We start from the raw sequence: 24,144 nt of genomic DNA on the forward strand, positions 1-24,144 counted from the left end.
AAAGAAAAAAAAAAAAAAAAAAATCAGGTATGAATGTACACATAAATATCAAAAATAAAACCAAATAGGCAATCATAAAGGTGACAAATGAAAACTAAGACTTGTGTAATACTAGTAAACAAAGCTCAATTGGGGTTTTACCACAAACTCAAGTTAGGCCATGTCCCATGAATAGGGCCTAACTTGCTGACCAGTGGGGGTCTCAGTGATCCGTTTGACCAATGGAACAGGCGGCTGCGCTTGACCATTCTGCTCCATTAATCTCTATGGAGCAGATGGAAATTTGCAAGGGCTGCGCTCACCGATCTCCTTCAGCTCCATAGAGATTAATGGAGCACAACGGTCATGCACGGCCGTCTGCTCCATTAGTTTGTCAGAGGGAAAAGGGGTCCGACAAACCCCTCGTTCTCGCGATCTGTGGGAATCTCGGCACTGAGACCCCCACTGATCAGCAAGTTAGGGCCTAACTTTTGTTTGTGGAAAAAACCCTAAACCTCTTTAACAGCTACTGGTATAATTGACACATAGTTTGTTTCTAGAGATCAAAAAAAAAATAAAATAAATCCTAACCAGCAAATTATACCCCAGTTTCTGAAAACTTTTGCCATTTGACAAGGTTTGATTGATGAGAGTTTGTGCAGGAAGACCCTCATAGTGCATTTCTTACACCATTTTAAGGTTTCAGTAATTTGCACCTGAAATGTCCATGTACCGAAGGTTATAGACCACTTTTAGGCTGTTTTCCGACTACTCCAAAAAGTGGCAGTGTGCTCAGCAAGTAGGGGGCGTAATGGGACCAAAAAACAGCGTATGCGCCAGAAAATTCAGTCTGTGCACCAGCATATTCAATATTGTGGCACAGAAAACTAGACCAACTAATAGGAGAGGCAAAGTAGAACTCTCCAGTCTTAGACAGCCACAGATTTATCATCCAGCATCAGACACAATGACTATCTAGTTCTACTCTGCACTGGTCTAAAGACCCGCACATTAATACATCTCCCCCATTAATCGTGAGCACAATGATGGTATCTCCTAACAGCCCATTTCCCTGTAAATGGAGGGAGGGAAATACTGTTAATGTAGTTTATATAAGAAAGGCAGATGCAATCAGTGCAAAGTGATGTGTCATACACTCAAGTGGTGCCAGCCAGGTCAGTCATTAAGCTGTGTAAAATAATAACTAAAGTATTAAGATATAAGCAAATTGTAAGCCTTACATCTTGAAAATCTTCTTGCTCTAGCTGCAACGTGGATTCTGCATCATAATTATCCAGCTGCACAATCTCTGTAAAGAATTTCAGATTAATATTTTTGCTTCAATATTTGGTAATATGTACACACAGTTCTACAGCTAAAGTAAAGCAAAGTTCACACCTGCATTCTGCAGGTTCTGTTATACATTCTGTTATTAAAAGTGGGAAAAAAAAAAAAACCTGAGTGGCCCATATCATTTTTCCTAGAAAGGAACGGAAAGTCCATAAAAAGTCCTTTTTTTTTAGCCTGCGGTATGCTCTCCTTAAAAAGGACCTGTCAACCCCCAAAAATACCCCCACAAAATATGTTCCCCCTAATCCTCTCCCCAGCCCCTTTATATTTATAAAATTTTAATAAAATTTTTGTGTGCAAACTTTGTATTAATCAATCCGACCTCTAACCTAATAAGAGGTCGGATCCTCGTACAGGTCCCCTGGCAGTCGGCTGTATTCAGGAGGGGGTAAGCCGACACGCTGCCTCCACGCCTGTCAGTCGGGTCGGGGACCTGTAACAAAAGCCGGCAGCAGCGCATATATTGCGCAATGGCCGCCCGCTCTCTGCGATGCCGCTTTCAGTTCTTATCTTATTTGATAAGAGGTTGGATCGTTTAAAACAAAGTATGCATACAAAAATGTAAATAAAAATTTAATAAATATAAAAGGGGCTGGGAGAGAATTAGGGGGAACATATCTGGTAGGGGTATTTTTCGGGGGGGGGGGGGGGGGGGAGGAGGAGACAGGTCCTCTTTAAAGGAACCATATCATGAGGAATCTACTATCAGAAGTAGATCTGATGTAAGATTCCTCCTGCCTGCCTCTGCCCTAACCTGTAAATTAAAAATCCTGGAACCTAACTTATTTTAGTAATATGTAAAATACCTGGCTAGGCTAGTAGACACCCAAGTAGCCTCTGCAGTTAATTTAAATATTACTAATATAACGTTTTTAACAAGTTCGGTTCCAGAATAATTAAATTACAGATTAGGGCAGAGGCAGGCAGGAGGCATCTACAATCAGATCTACTTCTCATAGGATATTCCTCACGGAAGGTTAAGAAAAAGCCCAGACATAGGTGTGAAATGAGCCTCATCCGCCAGAACAAAAATCTCTTAGCACAAGCATCCAGATAAGATGTCCAGTGGATGTTTCAGAATATCTTCACAGAGTGAAGACTGAATGTAATATAAATACATGAATAATCTCTATTGCTATGCAGTAGATGCCTCAGAAAATAAACCTACATAAACAATAGTGTTTTAGCTCTAATCATTTAGTACCACTGGAATAGCAGTGTTGCAATTGTTACTGGCTTGAGAAAAACATGACATCATTTACCTTCTAATGGATCTTTTGTGAGACCCAATTGGCTGATGATGTAACGTGGAATGTCAGTCTTTATACCCTGGCCCTCCTTGGCATGCCCCTCGGCAGCCTCTAATAGATGGTAAAATTGCTCTGGATCAAACTCCTAAACATAAAAATTGAGTGCATTCAGACATCTACAACATATAAACAATACATCCACATTGCCATAACACCACTGCCTCTTTACTTATCATGAAAGCAAGTTAACCCCTAGGGGACACAGCCTATTTTGGCCTTAAGGACGCGGCCCCATTCTTCAAATCTGACCTGTGTCACTATAAGTGGTTATAGCTTTGGAACGCTATGAGATATCCAGGGGATTTTTAGATTGTTTTCTCGTGACACATTGTACTTCAAATTAGTTTAAAAATTTGGATGATATCTTTTGTGTTTAGTTATGAAAAAAAACAAAATTTGGAAAAAATTTGGAAAAATTCTTTATTTTCAACGTTCTAAATTCTCTACTTTTGATGCAGATAGTCATAGCTCCCAAATAAATTCATAACTTACATTTCCCAAATGTCTGCTTTATGTTGGCATGGTTTTTTAAGATTCCACATATTTTACTAGAATGTTATAAGGCTCAGAATTTAGGTATCATTTTTCACATCTTTTGTAAAATCACCAAAACCTGTATTAGATGAACCTGCTCAACTTCTAATTGACACTGAGAGGCCTAAATAATAGTGAGACTCGTAAATTACCCCATTGTGGAAACTACACACCTCAACGTATGAAAAACCACTTTTAAGAAGTTTGTTAACGCTTTACGTGTTTTATAGGGGTTAAAACAAAATGGAGGTGCAGTCTGCAAATTGTAATATTTTTTCACAATACACCCATTTTGGGTGGAAAATTAAACATTTACAATGGATTAAATGAAAAAATGCTCCACAACGTTTGATACCCAATTCCTCCCGAGTGCACGGATACCCCATATGTGGTGGTGACCTGCTGTATGGGCGCACGGCCGGGCATAGAGGGGAAGGAGGCGCCATCCAGAGCAGATTTTCTATGTCACATTGTACAGGCTATAATTTTTTTCTTTTTTTTAATGTGGACCTATAGGGGCTTATTTCTTTTGCCACATGAGATGCACTTTTCTGGTACGTAATTTGGGGGAATCTATAGGCTAATTGGTGAGATTTTATTAACTCTTTGTTGGTGGAGGAAATGAAAATCATCACTTTTCAGGAAGATTTTTATGGGTTTTTTTTTTTGCCCGTTTACCATACCATAAAAATAGTATATTATTTTTATTCTATGGGTCGCCACGATTACAAAAAGACCTCATTTATATAGATTTTTTATTTTTTTCCCATTTTTACTGCATAAAAAGTAATTTGGCAAAAATGTTGTTAATTTTAGCATCACCGTCTTTCATATGCATAACTTTTTTATTTTTTGCCTCACAAATCTGTTTAAGGGCTTATTTTTTGCGAGAAGGATTGTTCTTTTTAGTGGTCTTATTTTAGAGTGCATAACATTTTTTAAATCCCTTTTTAGAGCATTTTTATAGGGTATTAATTGAAAATGATCTTTTTTCTGGAGCTTTTTTTTGTTTTGTTTTTTACGGGGTTCACTTTGCGGATCTAATAACGATTCTGTTTTATTATGCAGATTGTTACGGACGCAGGGATACCAAATATGTGGGGTTTTGTGTATTTTATTCAATTGTACTGAATAAAAACCAATTTGGAGAAAATCTTGTTCATTTTAGCATCACCATCTTTTCATATGCATAACTTTTTTATTTTTCGGCTGACAAATCTGGTTAGGGGCTTATTTTTTGCGAGAAGAGTTGTTCTTTTTAGTTGGCTTATTTTGGAGTGCATAACATTTTTTTAATTACTTTTTAGAGCATTTTTTGATAGGGTATAATTAAAAATTATCTTTTTTCGGAACGTTTTTGCGGTTTTTTTTCTACGGCGTGTACCGTGCGGGTCCAGTAACGATTCTGTTTTATTATACAGATTGTTACGGACGCGGCAATACCAAATATGCGGGGTTTTTTGTGTTTTTGTGTTTTTTATACTTTATTAAGTGTTTTTATGGGAAAGTGACATTTTAGGGGCTTATATTTTTATGTATTTATTTTTTATTTATTATAATGTGTAGTGTTAACTGTTTTTGCATAATTTTACTTCTACATACTTGAACTTAAACCAGTGATGCTCTGATCACTGGTTTAAGTTCAATACACTGCTCTACAATACTATTTTATTGTAGAGCAGTGTAAACTGTCTGAGCAAGCTTGCGCATGCTCAGACAGTTTACAGCCAGACCCGGAAGGGGTCTGGCTGCCATGGAGACCGGGCAGCTCCGGGGCACATGCCAGTCCTCGGAGCTGCCCAGAAGTGGATCGGATCCCCCGGTAAGCGGCACGGGGGATCCGATCCACAGCGCAAACACCCTTACACGCCGCGGTCATGTTTGACCGCGGCGTGTAAGGGGTTAACACCCGCGATCGGAGCCGGCTCCGATCGCGGGTGTTAGCGCAGGCTGTCAGCTGTACTAGACAGCTGACAGCCGCTGCTTCTGGTACCGGCTCCGTTCGTGAGCCGGTGCCAGAAGCAGGACGTTATAGAACGTCCCCGTGCGCTAAGCATCTAGCCCCGGGGACGTACTATAACGTCCTGGTGCGCCTAGGGGTTAAAGAGAACCAATTGTCAAAAACAGGCAAAACGACCTAACTTAAATCTGCATCCCTCCACCATTAATATCCTTCCCCAAACATTTTCTACCTTTGTCTGTTGGCCACACCCACTGATGTGACTCCACCCATCAACACTTGGCCCATATCAGGGTGTGAAAGCCTACATGCCAGTGTATTAAACCTGTGTCACAGTGTAACTCTATGGAGGCAGTAATGAGCATCTTAGTTACTTAAAAGCCTCCGATTGATAACCAGTAAGCCCGTACTCTAGTGGATAGAGGTGCTGTATCTCTATGGCAGGTGGAGTGCGGAGCGTGCAGTGACCCGAAGAGGGGCCTCGGAAAAGCGAGTACGAAGTTAATTTTTTTAATAGACCCGAGTATAAGCGGAGTTAAAAAATGTGCTGAAAAAAAACAACTCACCTTATACTCAAGTATATACATTATATCAGTGATTTTCAACCAGTGTGCCGTGGCACACTAGTGTGCCGCGACACATGGTCGGGTGTGCCACGGGGAAAGTTCCCCAAACTACGGTGCCCCCTGTGTTTTGTTTCCTGGCAATGCGCAGCGATGCACAGTCATGGCTTCTTACAATGTAGGAGACGTGTACAATAACACATGCGCAAGCTTTGTCCCTCGCGCAACAAAAGGACGTCACCGAGGCCGGCGCATCATCCTGAGAGCGGAGAGACTCTCGCATTTGCCCGCCAATAATGCTGACTATATGAGCTTTTGCCTGAGTATATGAACTGTTGTCAGAATACTCAGCATATGAGCTGGTACTTTTAGTACTCCAGAAGTATACTGCATATAACAATGAGAAATATAAAATGAGAAATACTATAGTCATGAGGCTGGAGTACTACAAGTACCAGCTCATATGCTGAGTATATGAGTTGGCACTTGTACTCTGGCCTCATGGCCATAGTACTTCTCATTGTACCCCTTTATTTTGCAGTATATGAGCCACATAATAATCAGCACCATATAATAAAAACAGGGAGAAACTGAGAACTGTTGAGGAAGAGCTTCATGTGTGTCTCTCCACCATTCCTGCCAGGATATCCCTTTTGTGTTTATCTAAACAGGCCCAGGTTTCACACTGAGTGAGTAAAATAAATTTAGAATCTATATTATTAACTATATGTATAATATGACTGTTTTAGTGTCATTTTGTGCTATTTTGGTTGTTGGTGTGCCCCAGGATTTTCTAAGTATAAAAAGTGTGCCGCGGCTCAAAAAAGGTTGAAAATCACTGCATTATATTATCTGAAAAACTATTTCCTAGCCTTTGTTCATCAATCTCACATTCTATTGACAGACCTTGGATCTGCCCAAGCTTATGTAGTTCTGTGGATAAATTCTTGCCAAAAGAATGGCAAAGAATAGAATTATTGGAAAGCAGGATGAACTATACAATAGTTGTTATGACATTATCTTTTTACTGGAAGGCACTAAACATACATACACGCTAATGGGCAATCTGAACATGTGCATGACCAGTCTGTCTTCTATGCTTGAGTAAAATACCCTGATCAATAGATATTTCACAACCAATAATAAACACAGAGTTTGTCCTAACATAATTTTTGCTTGGCTATAAGAACTTCATTACCAGACACTCCAGAAGTCTTGCTGGACGTGCAATAACCATCAGCAACTTTCTTGCCAGCTGAATAATGAAGGCAACTTCTTCACTCTCTGAACGGTTGTAGGCCTGAAGCAAAGAAAGAAAATGAAGTTATTATCAAAAAGAGGCAGATAGAGCATCAATGTTTAATAGAATACACTTTTCTTTTTATTTCGGAAAAGTTGAAGGTAGATCCGATAGGAAGTTTCCTCCTAACGGCCTATACCATTTTTCTCTATTTCTTCTATATAGCCTAACCTGATAAGATGCAAATATTTGGCAGAGGCTACTGGGGCGTGGAGTAGCTTCTGCTGAAGATTTGCATATTAGTTAGATAAAGTTTAGATCAGGTTAGGCTATATAAAAAGATTAGATAGTTCAGGGTTTAGGACGTTCAGCCCAAGAGGAGGAAGATGGAAATCCACAACACAGAAAGTGTAATATTTAAGTGCATTATGTTTGTGAGAATATTGTGAGCTGTGTGTATACTGAGGTATACTCTGTATATAGTAAAGTGTACAGTATATAGTCAGGTGTATTTATGTGCATATAGATGGGTATATGCAAGTGTATATAGTGAGGTATATTATAGTGAGGTGTTAATGTATGTGTGTATATTGATCGCTGTATGCTCAGTATGAGTATTTCTATGTATTCTCATGTGTATAAATGTAATTTAAAAAAAAAAATATATTCTTATGGGCCTGACTCTCTGGCTAGAGACACGCAACTGTGGTCAGTTCATGAAAGACAGACTCTTTGCTGGACAGATTTCAGAGATCAACCACAGTGCAGAGTCCGAGCAATCAAGTGATATTTGATGCAGAGTCCCTATTTCCCCACAGAACAGCAGCACTGAAGTATAATCATGATAACAGTTTGGTGCTGCTATTTTGTGAGGAAGCAGGGTTTCCTTGCATCATGTATCATTTAGCCCAAGGCTACATTCACAAAGCTGTATTTGTGGGGTTCCATCATCTAGCACAGCAGGAGCAACTCCTCCATCGACACGTTTGTTTACACCAAAATTCTTGTGATCGGCAATGAGCACGTGGTGCATGTTCCTCAAACACAAGCATTTCAGTGTAAATAAGTTAACTGGGCCAAGCTTCTCCCTGCTGCGTTTCATAACGCAGAATACAAACACAGCTTGTGCACCACCCAGCACCTTTCGTAACCTTCATCCGCCCCTAGTCAAGACTCAGGACTCAACAGTTTTGTCCCTATCAAGATCGTAAAGTGATACAACTGCCTTGCTGTGTCGAAGATGTGCTGTGTATGCAAGGAATTAAAATAAAGATGGAACATAGATGAAGTGTAATTAAATATCTCACATCTTCCAGCATCTTTTCCAATTTCTCCTGCAACTCTACAAAGTATCGAGAGGTAATTAGAGCTCCTTTGGATTTATCCAGGCAATCGCGGGCCAGTTCAACAATCTGGTGATGTATAAAACCTAGGACACCATCCGCAAGAGGTAAAGTCCGACTAGGACAGAGGTTTGTGATGATGTCTTCAAGTCGCTCTTCCATTTGTGCAGTTGCCTTAAATATGGAAATAAAGGTTTACTACAATGCCCAAAGTAACAAGACCTGTACCAGTAAATCTATTTGAGACACCATGTGTGAAAGCCGTCAGGTTTTCTTTATATTAGTAAGTTATTTGAAGACAACTACATATTTTAGATTACAGTAAAATGAATTACTTTACTGTTAGTCACCCAAATTCCCCCTGCCTAAATGTTCAGTGTAATTTGTACCCAAGTGGGATAAAGCCCTGTCAAACACATCTAACAACTTTAGACCTCAAGAAGAAAACACTTAAATAGTTAGCCAAACAATGGGGTTATTTACTAAGGGTCGCCCTCCTCACTTTCGTTGGACTGTGTGCTGTTTTCGGGATTTGCATGGCTTTGACATGTATTTAACCGTTGTCTATGCAGGGATTGTGTCACACGCAACAGTTTTTTGGCCCAGCCCGCTGGCTTTCATGCAACAGAAATCAGGGGGGGCGGGGGTTGCGTGCTGTCGGACTATCCGACTGATTTGGAATGAGTGTGGAATTTAACTTTCAAAGTGTTTTGCAAGACAATGCACTTACATGCACCAGGAAGAAAAAGATGAACTTGACACATGCAGGATATCGGGCGCACGATCTTAGTGAATCGCGGCACAGTGAGTTATCGTCGGACAATGCATTTTCAGTGAACTCCGCAGACCGATTAAGTAAATATGCCCCAATCAGTGGGTTCAGCCAATAATGTGTATAGCCAGCTTTAGAACAGCGGGTTGCAGGTTTACTACTATCTTATTCCTGTCCTCATGGTACATTAACATATATGTTTTTACTCTCTGATCGTGTGTTGAATTAAGATTTACATTACTACAATATTATCTAGAATTATATTCCTATGGCAGTGTTCCATTTGTGTACAAATTGCAGTAAAGGAATTTTAGAGAGAAAAGGTCATAAAAAGATGTAAACCTCTTCTGTGTTTTGGACACACTTCTGGTTAACCCCTTAAGGACGCAGCCTGTTTGCAGGTTAAGGCTCGCAACTTTTTTTTGAAATTTGACCAGTGTCTCTTCCTGTGGTAATAACTTTTGAACACTTTTACTTATCAAAGCGATTCTGAGATTGTTTTTTCCCCACATGTTGTACTTCATTTTAGTGGTAAATTTTGGCTGATAAGTTTTGCGTTTATTTACAAAAAAAAGAAAAAAATGATGAATTTTTAGAAAAATTTGCCATTTTCGAAATTCAAAATCACTGCGTTTTCAGGCAGATAGATTTACCACCTAAATAACTTGCAGAATAACATTTCCCATTTGTCTACTTTACATTTTCATAATTTTTTAAATGTTTGGATAATTTATTTTGACGTCACGCGGCCTACAAATCGAATAGCGATTTTCCGTATTTTCGGAATTGACTATTTTGGGGATAAATACTGTTTGAAATCAAATTTTACATATTTAGCAACAAAACCCCCTATATAACCAACCCATTTTCAAATCTGCACCCCTCAAACTATCAGAAACAGCATTTACAAAGATTGTTAACCCCTTGAGATCTTCATAGTAATTGAATCAAAATGGCGGTGAAATTTAGAATGGTCAAATTTTGTCGGTTATACGTTCATTTAGCCCTAAAATTTACACATTTCCAAAAGATAAAAAGAGAAAACTCACCATAAAATTTGTTCTACAATTTCTCCTGAGTGCAGCGACCCCCCACATGTGGACATTACTTGTGTTATGGGGGCACAGCGAGGCGCAGAAGGGAAGGAGCACCCTGCAGCTGCCAGGATTTTAGTTTTCTGGTTGCCCCCTTTTGAAGGCTATAAAATTTTCGCTTTTCCGTTATTGGGGTCATGTGATGGCATTTTTTTTGCGGGACGAGATGCTTTTTCCAGTGTTACCATTTTGGGGTTGGTATCACCTATTGTTGAAAATTTTGGAACTTTTTTTGAGGTCATGAGTAGAAAAGCATCAATTCTGTAATGGATTTTTTACCTTTTTTTTTTTTTTCGTGTTCACCGTATAGCCTAATAATCATGTTATCTTTATTCTATGGGTCGATACGATTACGGGGATACCAGACATGAATATTTTTTCTTATGTTTTACTAAATTTGCCAAATAAAAACCTAATGTGGGGAAAAATCTATCATTTTTGCATCGCTGTCTTCCAAGTGGCATAACATTGTTACGTTTTTGGCTACAGAGCTGGTTGATGGCTTGTTCTTTGCGGGACATGTTGTTCTTTGCAACAATATCATTCTGGAGTACATATGTTTTGTTGATCACTTTTTATTGCATTTTTAGTGGGATATAATAGGTAAAAATCAATTTTTGGCGGGTTTTTGGCGTTTTTTTTTTACGGCGTTCATCATATGGGTTCAATAGTTATTTAGTTTTATTCTATGGATTGTTACGGACGCGGTGATACTATATATGTGGGGTTTGTGTTATGATTTAGACTTTTTTGAGCGTTATATGTCTCTTTATATGTTTTGGGGCTTATGGGCATTTTTAGTGATTTATAAAGTAATTTTTTATTGAAAAACATTATTTTGTACATTTTTTACATGATCCACCATGGGATATGAACAAGCAATCATCTGATTGCTTGTTCTTGATAATACTCTGCAATACTAATGTATTGCAGGGTATTATCAGTGCCAGCCTATGCAGATGCATAGGCTGACACTTTGCCTTTAAGATGACGTCACAGACGCCATCTTAAAGGTAAACCCTCCAGGCTTTTCTGGGGTCCCGATCGGACCCCAGAGGAGCCAAAACAGCGATCGCCCCCCCCGAAAACGGTGCGGGGGGGGCGATCGTGGGGTAAAGACCCCCAGAAGGCAGGTTAAATGCCGCGGTCGCGTTGACCGCGGCATTTAACGGGTTAAACACCCGCGATCGGAGCCCACTCTGACCGCGGGTGTTAGCCGGGGATGTCAGCGGTAAATTACCGCTGAAATCCCGCAGCTAACGATGCCGGTTCGGCTGCTATACAGCGCTGAACCGGCATCGGCTCTGCGCAGTAGCTGTACTGCGCTGAGCGCTAATCGCGGGACTCAGCGCAGTACAGCTACGGCGCAGAGCGCTAAGGGGTTAAAGTGATGAAAACAAACATGTCAATATTAGCGTTTGAGGGTATTTACTTGTAAAATAACTTGGGCTCTTTATACAGCTCTTTATAAATAGATATGGCTGGTATATCTTGATAATACTGTTCTTACTGCAGATATGCTATTTAATTACAACAAATTCACAAACAGTAAAAAGAAGATGCCGCTGCTCCTTAATATTGCGATTTATTTCACAATGTATTAAAATCCATACAGGCAATAGAGATCTTGGGAAAGCACGCGGTAAAAATATCAGGCAAAGCCTGATCAGGCTGCTCTGTCCACTTTCCCTCTATACAAATGTTGCAAAACAAATTAAATCATCCAAATTTTGGTAGAACAATTTGCTAAAACGCCCAACCCTTATCCATGATGCACTTACTTTGGGGAATCTTTCCTTGTAAACATGATTCATCATAATGATCTCATTATCAAAATTTGTAGATGCTCGTCCAGGACTAGGGGGGAAAAAAACAAAAAAAAACAAAGGGATCATTGCTGTGAATGTAACATGGTTATAGAAAGCATCTCCTTTACCATCTACAGTGCATTCATAGCCATTCCTTTCCATGTTTTATAACTTCATCACCACATTCTAAAATTACGGTAATCATTCGGCATTTTCAAACTAGAAATTTTCAGCACACCTGCTACTATATTATTAACCTTGACAAAATTATTTCTGTCCATTATGCCATTTCTGAGAAAGTCCAATCTAATCCGTAATATGCTGCAGCAGTTTGTACACCAGGATTGTGCCATTAGCATGAGTACTCTCCTCTTTTTACAATATTGTGCTTCTCACAAGACACAACTCCTACTTATCTGACAGAGAGGGTAGTGATCCAGGCAGGAATAGCAGTGCTCCATATGCTATAACCTTGGTGCCAAACTGCCTCATTAGTCTTAGGGTTATTCTGGGTATTTCCCAGAAACATCATAATGAACAGAAATAATAAAGATATATTTTTTTAATTCTACATTTCTTTACAACATGTCAGCAGATTATAATACTAAGCACTTATACCTACTGGGTCTCTCCTTCATTCTCATAGACTGTAAAGCACTTGTGAGCAAGGTCCCGACTCCCATTGTTTCATTACTTAGTTATTTTTTAGTTTGTATACACCCCCCATGATTTGTAAAGCCTTGCCGCTTATAATGGCGCTATAGAAATAAAGATTTATTATTACTATTAAGATTTCCATTGCCAATACATTAACAACGATGGATGCTTCTGTTTCATTAGTGGGACACTTTAGAGACCCAGACGTGTGTGTCTACATTACTAGAGTCCAAATATGACTCTGTAAAATGACATGGGGACACTGATCTTTTGTTGTGGGATGGGCACATTGATGTTTAGTCCCAGCCTTATTTGTGTTGAAAATCAGAATCATCTCACCTGAGACTTCGGGAACGAGGACGCATGCATGGAGAGCGCCTTCCTTCCTCATCGGTGACGCTCTCTGTGCTTCGGAAGTGTTTGGAGAGAAAGTGCAATTCATCTGCAGTAGGCTGAAAGGGCAATTGGTGTAGCCTCTCCTGCGAAGAGGAGGAAGACTGGAGAAAGAAAAAAAAAAAAAATGTCACAAACATTTATAAATGACAATCCCTTCATAAAGATCAGGCAGAAGTAGTTCTGTTACAAGTTAAAAAGCAGTTTAACAATATTTTTGTGGATGTTTTTATTATGTTTTTTATTACCTTCAAAAACCAATTTAGCTGTAGCTAAAGTAGTTGTAGGAAAACTACTCCATTTATGAATGGATTGCAAATAAAGGTGTGCAAGTGGCCCTGCAGTGAGCTGCTCCACAACCCAATTCCTCTGATCTGGATGCTGGCTTTAATGTCCAACCATGACCATTACAACCTCAGACCACAGAGAAAGGGGAGTATAGTAGCTTACTGGAGAGATCCAAGAGCACATCAGTGTGACGGGCTGCCTTCCGGGTGAAATCTTGTACAAATCAATGATCAAATGAGACCTTCTCATACAAGTCAATTTTAGATGAAGAAAAAAAACATTCAACATTAAGCAGTGTAAAAAAGATATATAGTGCTGCTAAACAAATAAATAATACAAACACTACAAGAACAAGTTACCGAAAGAGTTGAGCTTGGTGTGTTGGTACCATATCCTGAAGAGGGAAGAGATGCCAGGGACCATCTTCGGCCATCAGCTCTAAAATAAACCAAACAAATTAGACTAGATGTCGACTACTCTCCTATTATGAAAAGGAAAAGGATAGTCTTAAAGGTTTACAAGCATGCTAACATTATGGGATTACCTGTCCGTGCGTGGTCCATGACTGCAAGCAGAGAAAGAAAACAGAAAAGACATCAGCAACACACCATTTATACACTGTGTTGGGAAGGAAAACAAATATTTTGAAGCTACTGCTGCCACTACTACTACTCCCCTTACCATCAATTAAGGCACATGCCCAGTCTCTCAATTGATTGACTACGAGCACAAGGCAATCTCTGACACTACCAGGGAATGAAAGAATGAATGAATGAATGAATGAGATGTGCTCAACTATTTCTAGCACTCCTATAGATACAGAAAATCATAGAACCTGTTTTATAGGTCTTATATATTATATTTATAAAATCGGTGGGAAACGTGACTTAACTCACAATGGCCTCATAAATGCTACATTTATTTCATAACAGCTGGTCCTTTGCAATGCAAAAGTCAATAAAAATGGCAGGACCATATAAAACTGCATTTAACCGCTTCTGATATAGAAGCAAAAGACATTAATATGCTTGAAGAAAGACATGGCAAATGTGTGAATGTTCATTAGAAAAGTTTCATTTAAACACTTGCAGGTTTCTGTTGTTTTTTTGCACAGTGTCATTTGCTACATATGTACTTCGCTAAAAAATGTAAAGGTAGGCTACCAGGAGTTTGACCATTAAAAAGTACACAAAAGTATTAGGTAACAGCCAAGGAAAACTGTGTAACACTACCTTTGTGTGCATTGTCAGAGCTGGCATTAGGAATTTTGGGGTCCCATACAGTCAAATTTTGCACCCTCCCCTCATCTCAGCACACAATTACACTTGTATTAAAAATTAGTTAACCGCAAGAGTTAATTGCAGATTCAAGTAGATGTGGCATCTAGCAACTCTTCAGACAACTTTTCCCTTAATGAATTATAATTAATTTGGCTTCCCATAAATTGACACCCCTCCCCAATAATAAACAGAGGGAACTCTAGTTCCTAGTGATGTTACTGGGCCCCTCTCTGTAGTAGGGGCAGTGGTGCAGATTTATCAAGCTGTCTAAAAGACAGAATATTCTTAGTTGCCCATGGCAACCAATTACAGCTCTACTTTAATTTTACCAGTGCTAATGAATATTTTAAAAGAGTTGTGATTGGATGCCATGGGCAACTAAGAATATTCTGACTTTTAGACAGCTTGATAAATATGCCCCAGTGTGTGGTGTTAGAAGCAGAACTGTGAAAATCCATTCATATTTCAGCATTCTAATGTGCAATACCGTGTGAGATCTCAAACACAGACCAAGTACAATCCTGTAATATATAAATACATTTTCGCAGTCCTGCTGCTACCAACAACAACCTTCAAAGCAGGTGAAAAGAAGAATTTCCTAACACTCAAAATAAAACCATGGTTTAAGGAAAATTATACTGAAACTGTGTGTAGTTTACCCACTCTATTAATAGGTTACTATGCATCCATTTCCGTAAAACAAAATATATTTTTACGGAAAGATAAATTTAGGATGGATCCTGTAATAAGAGTCTAATAGTGGAATGATTTTTTTTTTAATCAAATAACTTTACCAATTATCTGCCCCAATAGGTATGAAAATAAACACTGCCTGATAACAGTGACATTATGTTGTCAGGCAGGCGCCTGCTACAGCTTGTAGGCTGCCAATGCCACGAAATATGCATATGTATACAAACTAAGAGCTGATAACATGTGGCCAGCACAAAGAAACACCCGCGCAGCCAGAAGTCTGATCGAGAAGAAGCTGCAGTAAGGAATTTATACTGTATAAATACAGGAAAAGAAAAGCAGTTTCTTATTTTACTACAGGGACCTAGCTATGTGGATAGATGCCCTTAGGTATATTAGATTTTACTTAAAAAAAAAAAAATAAATAATAATTGTAAAAGGATTTTGACATTTTTATATGCTCTTTCAATTAACACATGCAAGACAAAAATACCTACTTGCGAGAAAAAGGGAAGTTCACTGATGCACTTGTGGAGAAGTTTCTTGGACTATCCAGGGGACTGCTTCCTGCTGGGAAAAGTAAACATGAATGAGAAAACTCCATGACAAGAAAACATCAGACAAAGATATAATTCAATGTACTAACGATATCAGACCACCCAAGGCCTATTCATTTTATGTTCAGTGGTTTAGAAAATACATAAGATATACACTGTCATGTATATATGTGTGGGTATTCTCATCTGGGCATTTACATTTTTTTTAAATCTGCCATACAGCATCTATACACATTTCTTTAATTGGATGATAGGTTAAAAAATGTTCCTGTGTGAAGATAATTTCCCATAAATGAAGTCCCATGGTCCCTTAGAAACAAGATAGTTGTCCTTTGAAACAACCACCACTACCAAAATCATTGCAGAGAGAAAAAATACTTCTACTTTGCATACTGGGAGTTACGGTATTTCCCACATCTGTCCTTTAGTAATGATTGCTGAATCCAAGTGATCGTTTGGTCCCCCATAGAGCAAGATTGGACGACCATCTTGTTCCTAATGGGAAATTATCTTCACAACGGTAAATTTTTTTAATAGAAAGTGCATTTAATTAAATGTGAATGCCTAGGTGAGAATACCCCTTTAAAAATCGGTTAATGATGCGTTCAAGTAACCATTATCTAAGGCTGGCCATACATTAAAAGGATAATTTGGTGACAACTATCAAACCTTTCTTCCCTCATATAAGTGGATCCTCTGTTACAATTTTATCAAGCGTCTAACTATGGCAATGCAAAATTAGACTAGACAATCTTATTCAGTACCAGGTTTGTCAAAGTGTCTGTTGCAAAGTGGAAAGTCTCGCATAGTTTAACACTGTCTAGCTGTACTTTGCATCTCCCGTTAGTTGGCTTTGTTTATGCAAAAACACTGTGGCACACAATTCTGGCGCTTTAGCAGGATTTTTGGCACACAGACTTTTCCTGTAACGCCATGTCCACCTTTTGGAAGTCACACCCTTTTGTAATACTAGTTGTAAAAACCTGTCTGAAACTCTTGCGACCAATGCATTTACCACCCCTAGAGTCAATAGGTTTTCACAGTTTTTTGTGGTAAAATTAGAGGCCTCGGCTCATATTCCAGTATATATGGTAGTTCCTGGGACTCAGTTGGCCACACAACTATTGATTTTAAAATCAAATAATTGCTGGAGAATGGATGTTATTCATACATTAAATGTTTAGTGAATTGATTGTTTAGCCGATTTCTCAATCCCAGGAAACATAGACATCAGAAATTGCAGGGAATTATGTTTTATGGTTACTTGACATAAGAAAAGATGCAAGGTTCTATAAATTGACATTTTATACTTGTAAAAACTAACCTGTAGGTACCGAAAGCGGTGATAATGGACGGGATAGTGTTGGTGAAGGTGATCCGACTACCAGACTCTTTCTGTTGCTGCTTCTACAACTGAGGACAGAACAGACAATGTTATTTTACTACAGTCAAACAACTTTATACAAATATGTGAGGCAGAAAAGATATCAAAGTCTATACTGCATAACTAGAACAGTAATCCAACTCTAGGTTCAGAATATAAAAGCACAAAAATAAAAATGCATTAACCCTTCTTCTAGTATGGTGGCATTATAGGTTAAGGGTGTATACATGCTTTGTGTTTTCTTGTAAATGGAGCCTTCTCAAGAAATCACTTGATAATTTCTTAGCATATTCAATTGAAATAGATGTCTCTTGAATGCAGTATAGAAGCAATCATTTTTCCCCTTTGCTCAGTCAAAGCTGTAAGTGATGTAAACGGTAAAGAAGGTAATCTTTGTTAAGTGACCAGCCATTGGACAGTATACATTAGACTACCTACACAAATACATGTGCAATATTGGTCATGTGTAAGGGTCAGAGCCACAAACATGGGCCCTATATTTATGGCTCAGGCAGTTGGCTCATACACCAAGTAGTTCATGGCCCTGTGTGAGTGTGGGTAGCCACATATTGCAAATATTTACTGGTATTTATTCATAGTGTATCATTAATTCCATCAAAACGGGGTTCACCTACATTGCACAAAACAAGAAGAAATACATACTAAATATTAAGTGGAAGGGGTACCCTGCCGGTGAGTGGACACAATCTGGAGGGTAATCACAACTAATAAACTGTGATAACTAAATAAATTGAAAAAAAAATAAAGGTGGTCATATACACTGATGTTGGCTGACCTTACCGATTTAAACAAGACCACCCCACAACATAATGTGGCTGTCCAGGCAATGCTGAAGATCCTTGTGTAAAGGTAGGGGTTAGTGAAATAGACAGTTGCGTAAGGCACATGGGCTTTTTCATTCTATTTAAATTTCTTCACTGACAACAAGGAAGTACTGTCCAAATGTTAAAAGTTATTATACAGGGAAGTAAGGTTTCATATCTCTTCCCTCTGGGGTAAGAAAGACTAGAGTAAGCCAGGTTCTAGAATTTGGAAAAAAAAACAACAATGTAGCCACACTACTCTAACAGGTTCCTATAAAGACTTCCTGTTTACAAGTAATACCCACTGCCATGCAACGCTAACAAAAATGCCACAAGCCTGCACTTTCATCTCAATGGAACATGACTTATTCCACAAAGTGCGCACATTAGACTTCTTGTTATAGAAAATTGTGGCTTCCAAACAGGCAGACTGATAAAAATAATATCTATGTTCAGCAATTGATGATTCCTTTAAGGTAGAGGCTCCTAAAATGTTTCCATTGGCTTCTGTCCCTGAGTGTATACGCTGCAATCAAAACTGTGACATTATTTATGTAGCATGATGAGAAACTGTGGCTAAAACAAGTCACCAAAGGCCTACGGGACATGACGCTGCAAAACTAGACACTACAGCACCTAGGTTACCACCAGAAAAAGATCACAACTCCCCAACAGATGGTTTATGCAAGCTATAGGATTAGCTTCTGGAGTATAGCAAGAACGCATGGAAAGCCTAAAACAAGTCTTCCAGATTTCTCATTTTTTCAATATTTTTTAACCAGTGGTAACTCCAGTCTAATTAAGAAATTGGGGATATTTAGTAGTTTGTAGCTGTCACTTGCTTTGCCCATTGAACAACAATTCGGGAGCATCTTCTCTTATATTTCCTTGCTGTCATTCTCCTTCTCAAAAACAATGAAATTCAGTGAAAAAGAAACATTATAGTGAACATGGACAAAGTAGTACGAAAGAGCTCTGGGCAGTTCTACAGTACTTCTAATAACATAAGCTGGAAATTAATGTTACAAATAAGAAAAAAACCTGTGTACAAAAAAGAATTCCTGCTACCTCCTAAGGCAGCAGCGTCCATCCTGTACTACACAACTCACTGAACAGGATAGTTCAAAAAACGGACAGCACACTATACTAAGTGCAATACTTTTTTTTACAGCGCACTCATACTATAGTTTAGAGTATCCATGAAAAAAAAAAAAAAAAAAAAAAAAGTAAGACTGATGTTATAATTGGCCATGGAAAAAAAATGGATTAAAAAAAATTGCAGTTTTTCACGGCAGACATTTGTCTGGAGAAAGCCTTAAGCCTCATTCACATGAAAGTAAGGTGGATATGCGACAATATGGCGCTCTAGACACTGAGCACACGTTGTCTCACTGCACGGTGACCATGCAGAGCGCAATAAAGGACACATGTCCTATATTTCACCGTGTTACTGAGGCTGTCCTCATTTTCTCAGAAATGAAAGGTGCGCCTTATAATCCAGTGCACCTTATATATGACCCGTACCTACAGACAACAGCTGCCTTGAACTGTGCACAGGTCTGCCACCTGCTGGTCATTCATCCTTATAATCAGGTGCACCTTATAATCCGGTGTGCCTTATATATGAACCTAGACATTTTAGCAGGCATTTATTGATGGTGCGCCTTATAGTCCAGAAAATATGGTATATATAGTTTTACATTTCTAGTAATTATAGGCCCTCTCATCTTGGAAAAAAATAATTAAAACATTAATACAAGTTAGATTTTAATTCCTTAAAAACATAAGGTGCTTATCTGGCATGTACACAACAGGTGCGTCCATAAACTTTGTCAGAAGTAGGCTAAAAGAGTATGCCTTTAAGGATCTTGTTTCTACTTGGCTCCCTACCCAGTGCTAATACAGGGAGCGGAGTAGGAATTATAATCCTGCTGTTATCTCTTTAGATTTAAATCCACTCAATGGCAGAGGTAAGTGTGCAGGAACGGATAATCTAATAGGTTATTAATGTAGAGAAGCACAAGATGGCAACTACCCCCTATTTCATATGGATTTATCATTCATGCGATTATACTGTTATAGACTCTGGAGTCAACACTGTCTGCGTCGTGGACCCTTTTTAACCCCATAATGACCGCCCTATCGGCTTTTTACGGTGGTCATTACAGGTACTTCTTCTGAGGCAATGCCTTTCTGCGGCGGCGCGTCAGAAGATGATTGCAGGACACCGGGTCTCAGAGTGCTAAAAATTCATAATAAAAAAAAAAAATGTATGATTTTGTTTGTGTCCCCCTTGAAATAGTTAATAAAATCTCAAGAATAAGCTAAAGACCCCCAAAATGAATTATCTATACATTGTATCTCATCCCACAAATAATGAGCCTCAAAGTCACTTGAAAGCGGAGTTTTCCCTCAAAATGTGAGTTTTGGCGTTTTTCATGAAAATGAGAAAAATTTGCACCTAAAGTTCTGCGCCTCATAACATCCAAGAAAATGAGAGGAAGCATAAAATATCACCTCAACATAAAACAGACATTCCGGAAATGTTAGTTATCTAGCTTTTGGTGTAGTTTTACTTCCTGTCTGGAAAGCAGAACATTTCAAACTTTGAAAATGAAGAATTTTTATGAACCAAATTTTCCTTTTTTTTTTTCAAACAAAACACAAAACTTATGACTTAAATTTTACAATTAACATGAAGTACAATGTGTCTCGTTCCGAAGTTATAACCAATTATCACGTCTGGTCATTAAGCTGAAAAATGTTGGTGGTATGTGTTGCGTTCATTTATGACAAAATCAGATATTTGGTGAAAATTTGGAAAAATTTAGATTTCCAAAATGTTCTACTTTAACATAAAGTCAGCAAAAAAACTTAATAACTAATATTAACAGAATGTCTACTTTATGTGGACATGGTTTTATTTATGCATCTTATTTTTGTAGGAGGCCTGGGGCTTTGAACAACAGATGCGATTTTTCACATTTTCATTGAAAAAAAAAAAAAAAAAAAAAATCAAAAATCATCCTTTTGAGGGACCTGCTCAGTACCTCAAGTACCTAAGCCTGAAAGGCCTAAATAAAAGTAAAACCCCATTAATTAGCCCAATATAGAAACTACACCCCTCAACGTACGTAAAACAACTTTTATGAAGTCGGTTAACCCTCTAATTGTTTTACAGTGGTTAAAACAAAATCAGATGCAATTTTGAAATTTTTTTGGGCTAAATGAATGTGTTTTCATAAAATGTACACATTCTCAGTAGATTAAATACCAAAACTCTCCACAAAGTTTGTTCCGATTCACGGGAAATGCTCCTCAAGTGTGAACCACAGCATGTAAGAAATCTCTGATCGCGGGTGTTAGAGGTTGGTGTCAGCTATAATATAGAGCCGACACCAGCTCCTTCTGGCACCTTCCTCCATGCAGTACTATTACGTCAAATGTCAGGAAGGGGTTAATGCCAAAAGTGTAAAAACACAACAAAATTTCCAGAAACACCTGACAAGGAACGGGTTAAAGCCGCTGAGCTCTTCAGTACAATTCATCCTTCAATTTTTTTTTTTATTAACCAAAACAAACTGACAAACTTTATATATTCATACATTAGCATTTTGGTCAGCCATTTGTACCAATTTTTGCAAGCCTAAACCAGAAGTAGTTGAATATACAGACCAAGTGCAAATATTTCCACAATAACAGAACATAGAATAACAAATAACAGCGATACTAATCTTCTCTATAAACTAAAATTCAGGAACTGCATGTGTCCCCGCTTGGCTTAGCATGCCCACTTTTATGTTAAAAGTTACCTACAGTATGTACCGAAAAAAAAATTTCCTCCAATGAATTGCTGCTTGATATGTAGTAAATATGTAGTAATATGAAGTAAATGTAGCCAAAGTGAAAATGTAGAAAAAAAATACAACTTGGGTTTGGTTCTGTTTCCACTTGCAAAAAAAGTTGAAAACACTTGAAAAAGTGCAACAGTCAGTATAATTTTTTCCACTATTATGAAAAAATTGTAACAGAAGACAACAAACCATAAATGTAAGACTATGGAGAGCGGAAGGTGAACTTAGACATTACGTTCATCTTTCATTCTTAGTTTCTGCTACATTCTCCTGAAAGTGTAATGACCTGAGACTTAAGCTAACAATTTATACTTTTTTTCATATTCTAGGAAAAAAAAATTTATATGGACAGCTAATATGTTTTTCGTAATTCATAGAAGAACGGAAGACCTTTTGCTCACCTTCCGCATTTAGTTTCCATTACGCTCTTCTATAACAGAAGAAAGTAGTAGTAAACTCGGCCTTACACGCAAGATGACAGAAAGGTTTAAAAAAATAAAAGTTACTTTCACAAAGCAAAACTGGAAACAAAAATATACATCCGTGTCTTAGAAAAAAAAAAAATCTAAAATTGGTGGTGTTATTGAGGGGTTAATAAATTCATTACTACTAAGAGGGGAGTTTACAGTGTATGAAGTCCATGAGATGACTAGGGCTTCAGTGAATCATTCCAACAGCTGCCAGTGGTGATGTCAGAAGAAGTCTGATTTCCCATGTCAAGAGCCATTTCCTTGCTATTCGTGGTGTTCTATTTATTGTGATGCTCTGATCATAAACAGCAAACAATATTTCATTTCTCAACAAATTGTTTTGGGGGTGGTGAATAGGGAATAATAAGGTACAATCAGTATTCCATGAGAATTTTCAGTGTTAAAATGCACCAAAGAGTCGTCCCTTTGCCCTCTCTTTTTCGACATCTGTTAACAAAGAATAGAGGGATGTCTGACGTTCAGGCCATCTGCTGCTTTATCAATAGCAACTATTTATCTAAAGGTGGGGCAGTCCTTATCAAAGCGACATCCACCACACAGTTATGCAAGCCAAAATAATATACAGATTACAAATGATGCTTTCTGGTTATTGCGAGTGTTTCAAGTCCTATAGCCCTATGGTCAGTAACAGAGCGAGGCCATCCAAACATTCCACCAGAACTTCATCACAATACCATATAATAAATCATTACTTATTATTTCTATAAAAAAAAGTAATGAAAAGTGAAGGTAAATAAACAGGAGAACCATAGTAAAATGCATGTAAACATTGCTTTACCAACCAAGATGGCAACATTTAACCCCTTTAAGAGGCCCTTTTGGGGCGAATAAAACCCTCTAGCAGCACTTAAAGTAAAGTGCTCCCTAGCTCCCTCCCGAGGAGGAGGTGACTGCAGCATCGAATACGCTGGACCGCTGTAAGCTAGGTCCGACAATTAGACTGCTATGTACTGGAGTGTTTCCTAGCTTATCGCCATGTTCCAATAAAAGAAAAAGAGATTTAAATGATTTTACCAAATTATTATTTGTGGTGTTTCCCATAAGTAAATCCACTGAACACTGCACATACAGGATGTATATGGTGACAGCCTGGCAGCTTCCATTACATAGAACAGGGAACATGTAATAAGTGGTAGAAATCATAACTACAGCAGTTACATGCAGTGTATAACCGGTACTGTGTGAGCACTAAGGGTTAATGGCTTTTCTGCACAGTGCAATGACAAGGTGGGGGAAGGGAGCAGCATGAGTAAAGAGGAGAGACAGAGAAAGTTCTGTAGAGTCACAGACTGGGATGGAGGGAATTATAGGGAACAGGGGCGATCTTGTACCTCACTATTCTGTGCAGGAGACATCTGTATCCACTGTTCTGTACACATCCAGCTCTGCTTCATACACAGAGAGAGCTCTGTCACATGACTTCCTCCTCTGTGTGCAAGGAACAGCAGTGCCTCCATTCCCATTAAACTGACAGAGTATAAACAAAGTACAGATTCACAGGACTTATCAGCACATGGAGAGGAAGCAGCTATTGCAGCACTTAAACTAAGCTGAGGGGTAAAGCAAGAAAACAGCTGCATATAGGTAACGAAGACAATAGGCAAAGTTGTTTTACATCCCAAGAGCTTTTGATCTGTGAAAAACAAACAACCTTTACAGTTACTCTTCAACAATGCTCTTACTAGGGGATGGCTAGGGAGCTGCTTACTTTAGCCTTCACCCAACAGGTCCTCTTTAATGACGTGGCCTGAAAAGGCTTTAACTCCTTCC

The 24,144-nt window shown here is 38.5% G+C and overlaps 1 protein-coding gene across 12 annotated transcripts in view; it reads right to left on the minus strand.

Annotated features, from left to right (window-relative positions):
- Positions 1-24,144, minus strand: part of MAST3 (microtubule associated serine/threonine kinase 3) — a 193,622-nt gene that overhangs the window by 22,446 nt on the left and 147,032 nt on the right. For 4 of the 12 annotated variants that reach the window (XM_072113938.1, XM_072113943.1, XM_072113932.1 and 1 more), the window contains 10 exons: positions 17,146-17,234; positions 15,762-15,831; positions 13,836-13,856; positions 13,651-13,729; positions 12,950-13,107; positions 11,927-12,002; positions 8,244-8,453; positions 6,895-6,996; positions 2,592-2,724; positions 1,221-1,288 (listed from right to left, as the gene is read on the minus strand). In XM_072113938.1, coding sequence (XP_071970039.1) covers positions 1,221-1,288; positions 2,592-2,724; positions 6,895-6,996; positions 8,244-8,453; positions 11,927-12,002; positions 12,950-13,107; positions 13,651-13,729; positions 13,836-13,856; positions 15,762-15,831; positions 17,146-17,234 — 1,006 coding nt within the window. Of the gene's footprint in view, positions 1-1,220; positions 1,289-2,591; positions 2,725-6,894; positions 6,997-8,243; positions 8,454-11,926; positions 12,003-12,949; positions 13,108-13,650; positions 13,730-13,835; positions 13,857-15,761; positions 15,835-17,145; positions 17,235-24,144 lie in introns of all 12 variants that reach the window. The other 8 variants (XM_072113937.1, XM_072113942.1, XM_072113931.1 and 5 more) reach the window with 3 other exon arrangements.

The sequence above is a fragment of the Engystomops pustulosus genome, chromosome 1 (genome assembly GCF_040894005.1).
Source record: "Engystomops pustulosus chromosome 1, aEngPut4.maternal, whole genome shotgun sequence".
Lineage (NCBI taxonomy): Eukaryota > Metazoa > Chordata > Amphibia > Anura > Leptodactylidae > Engystomops > Engystomops pustulosus.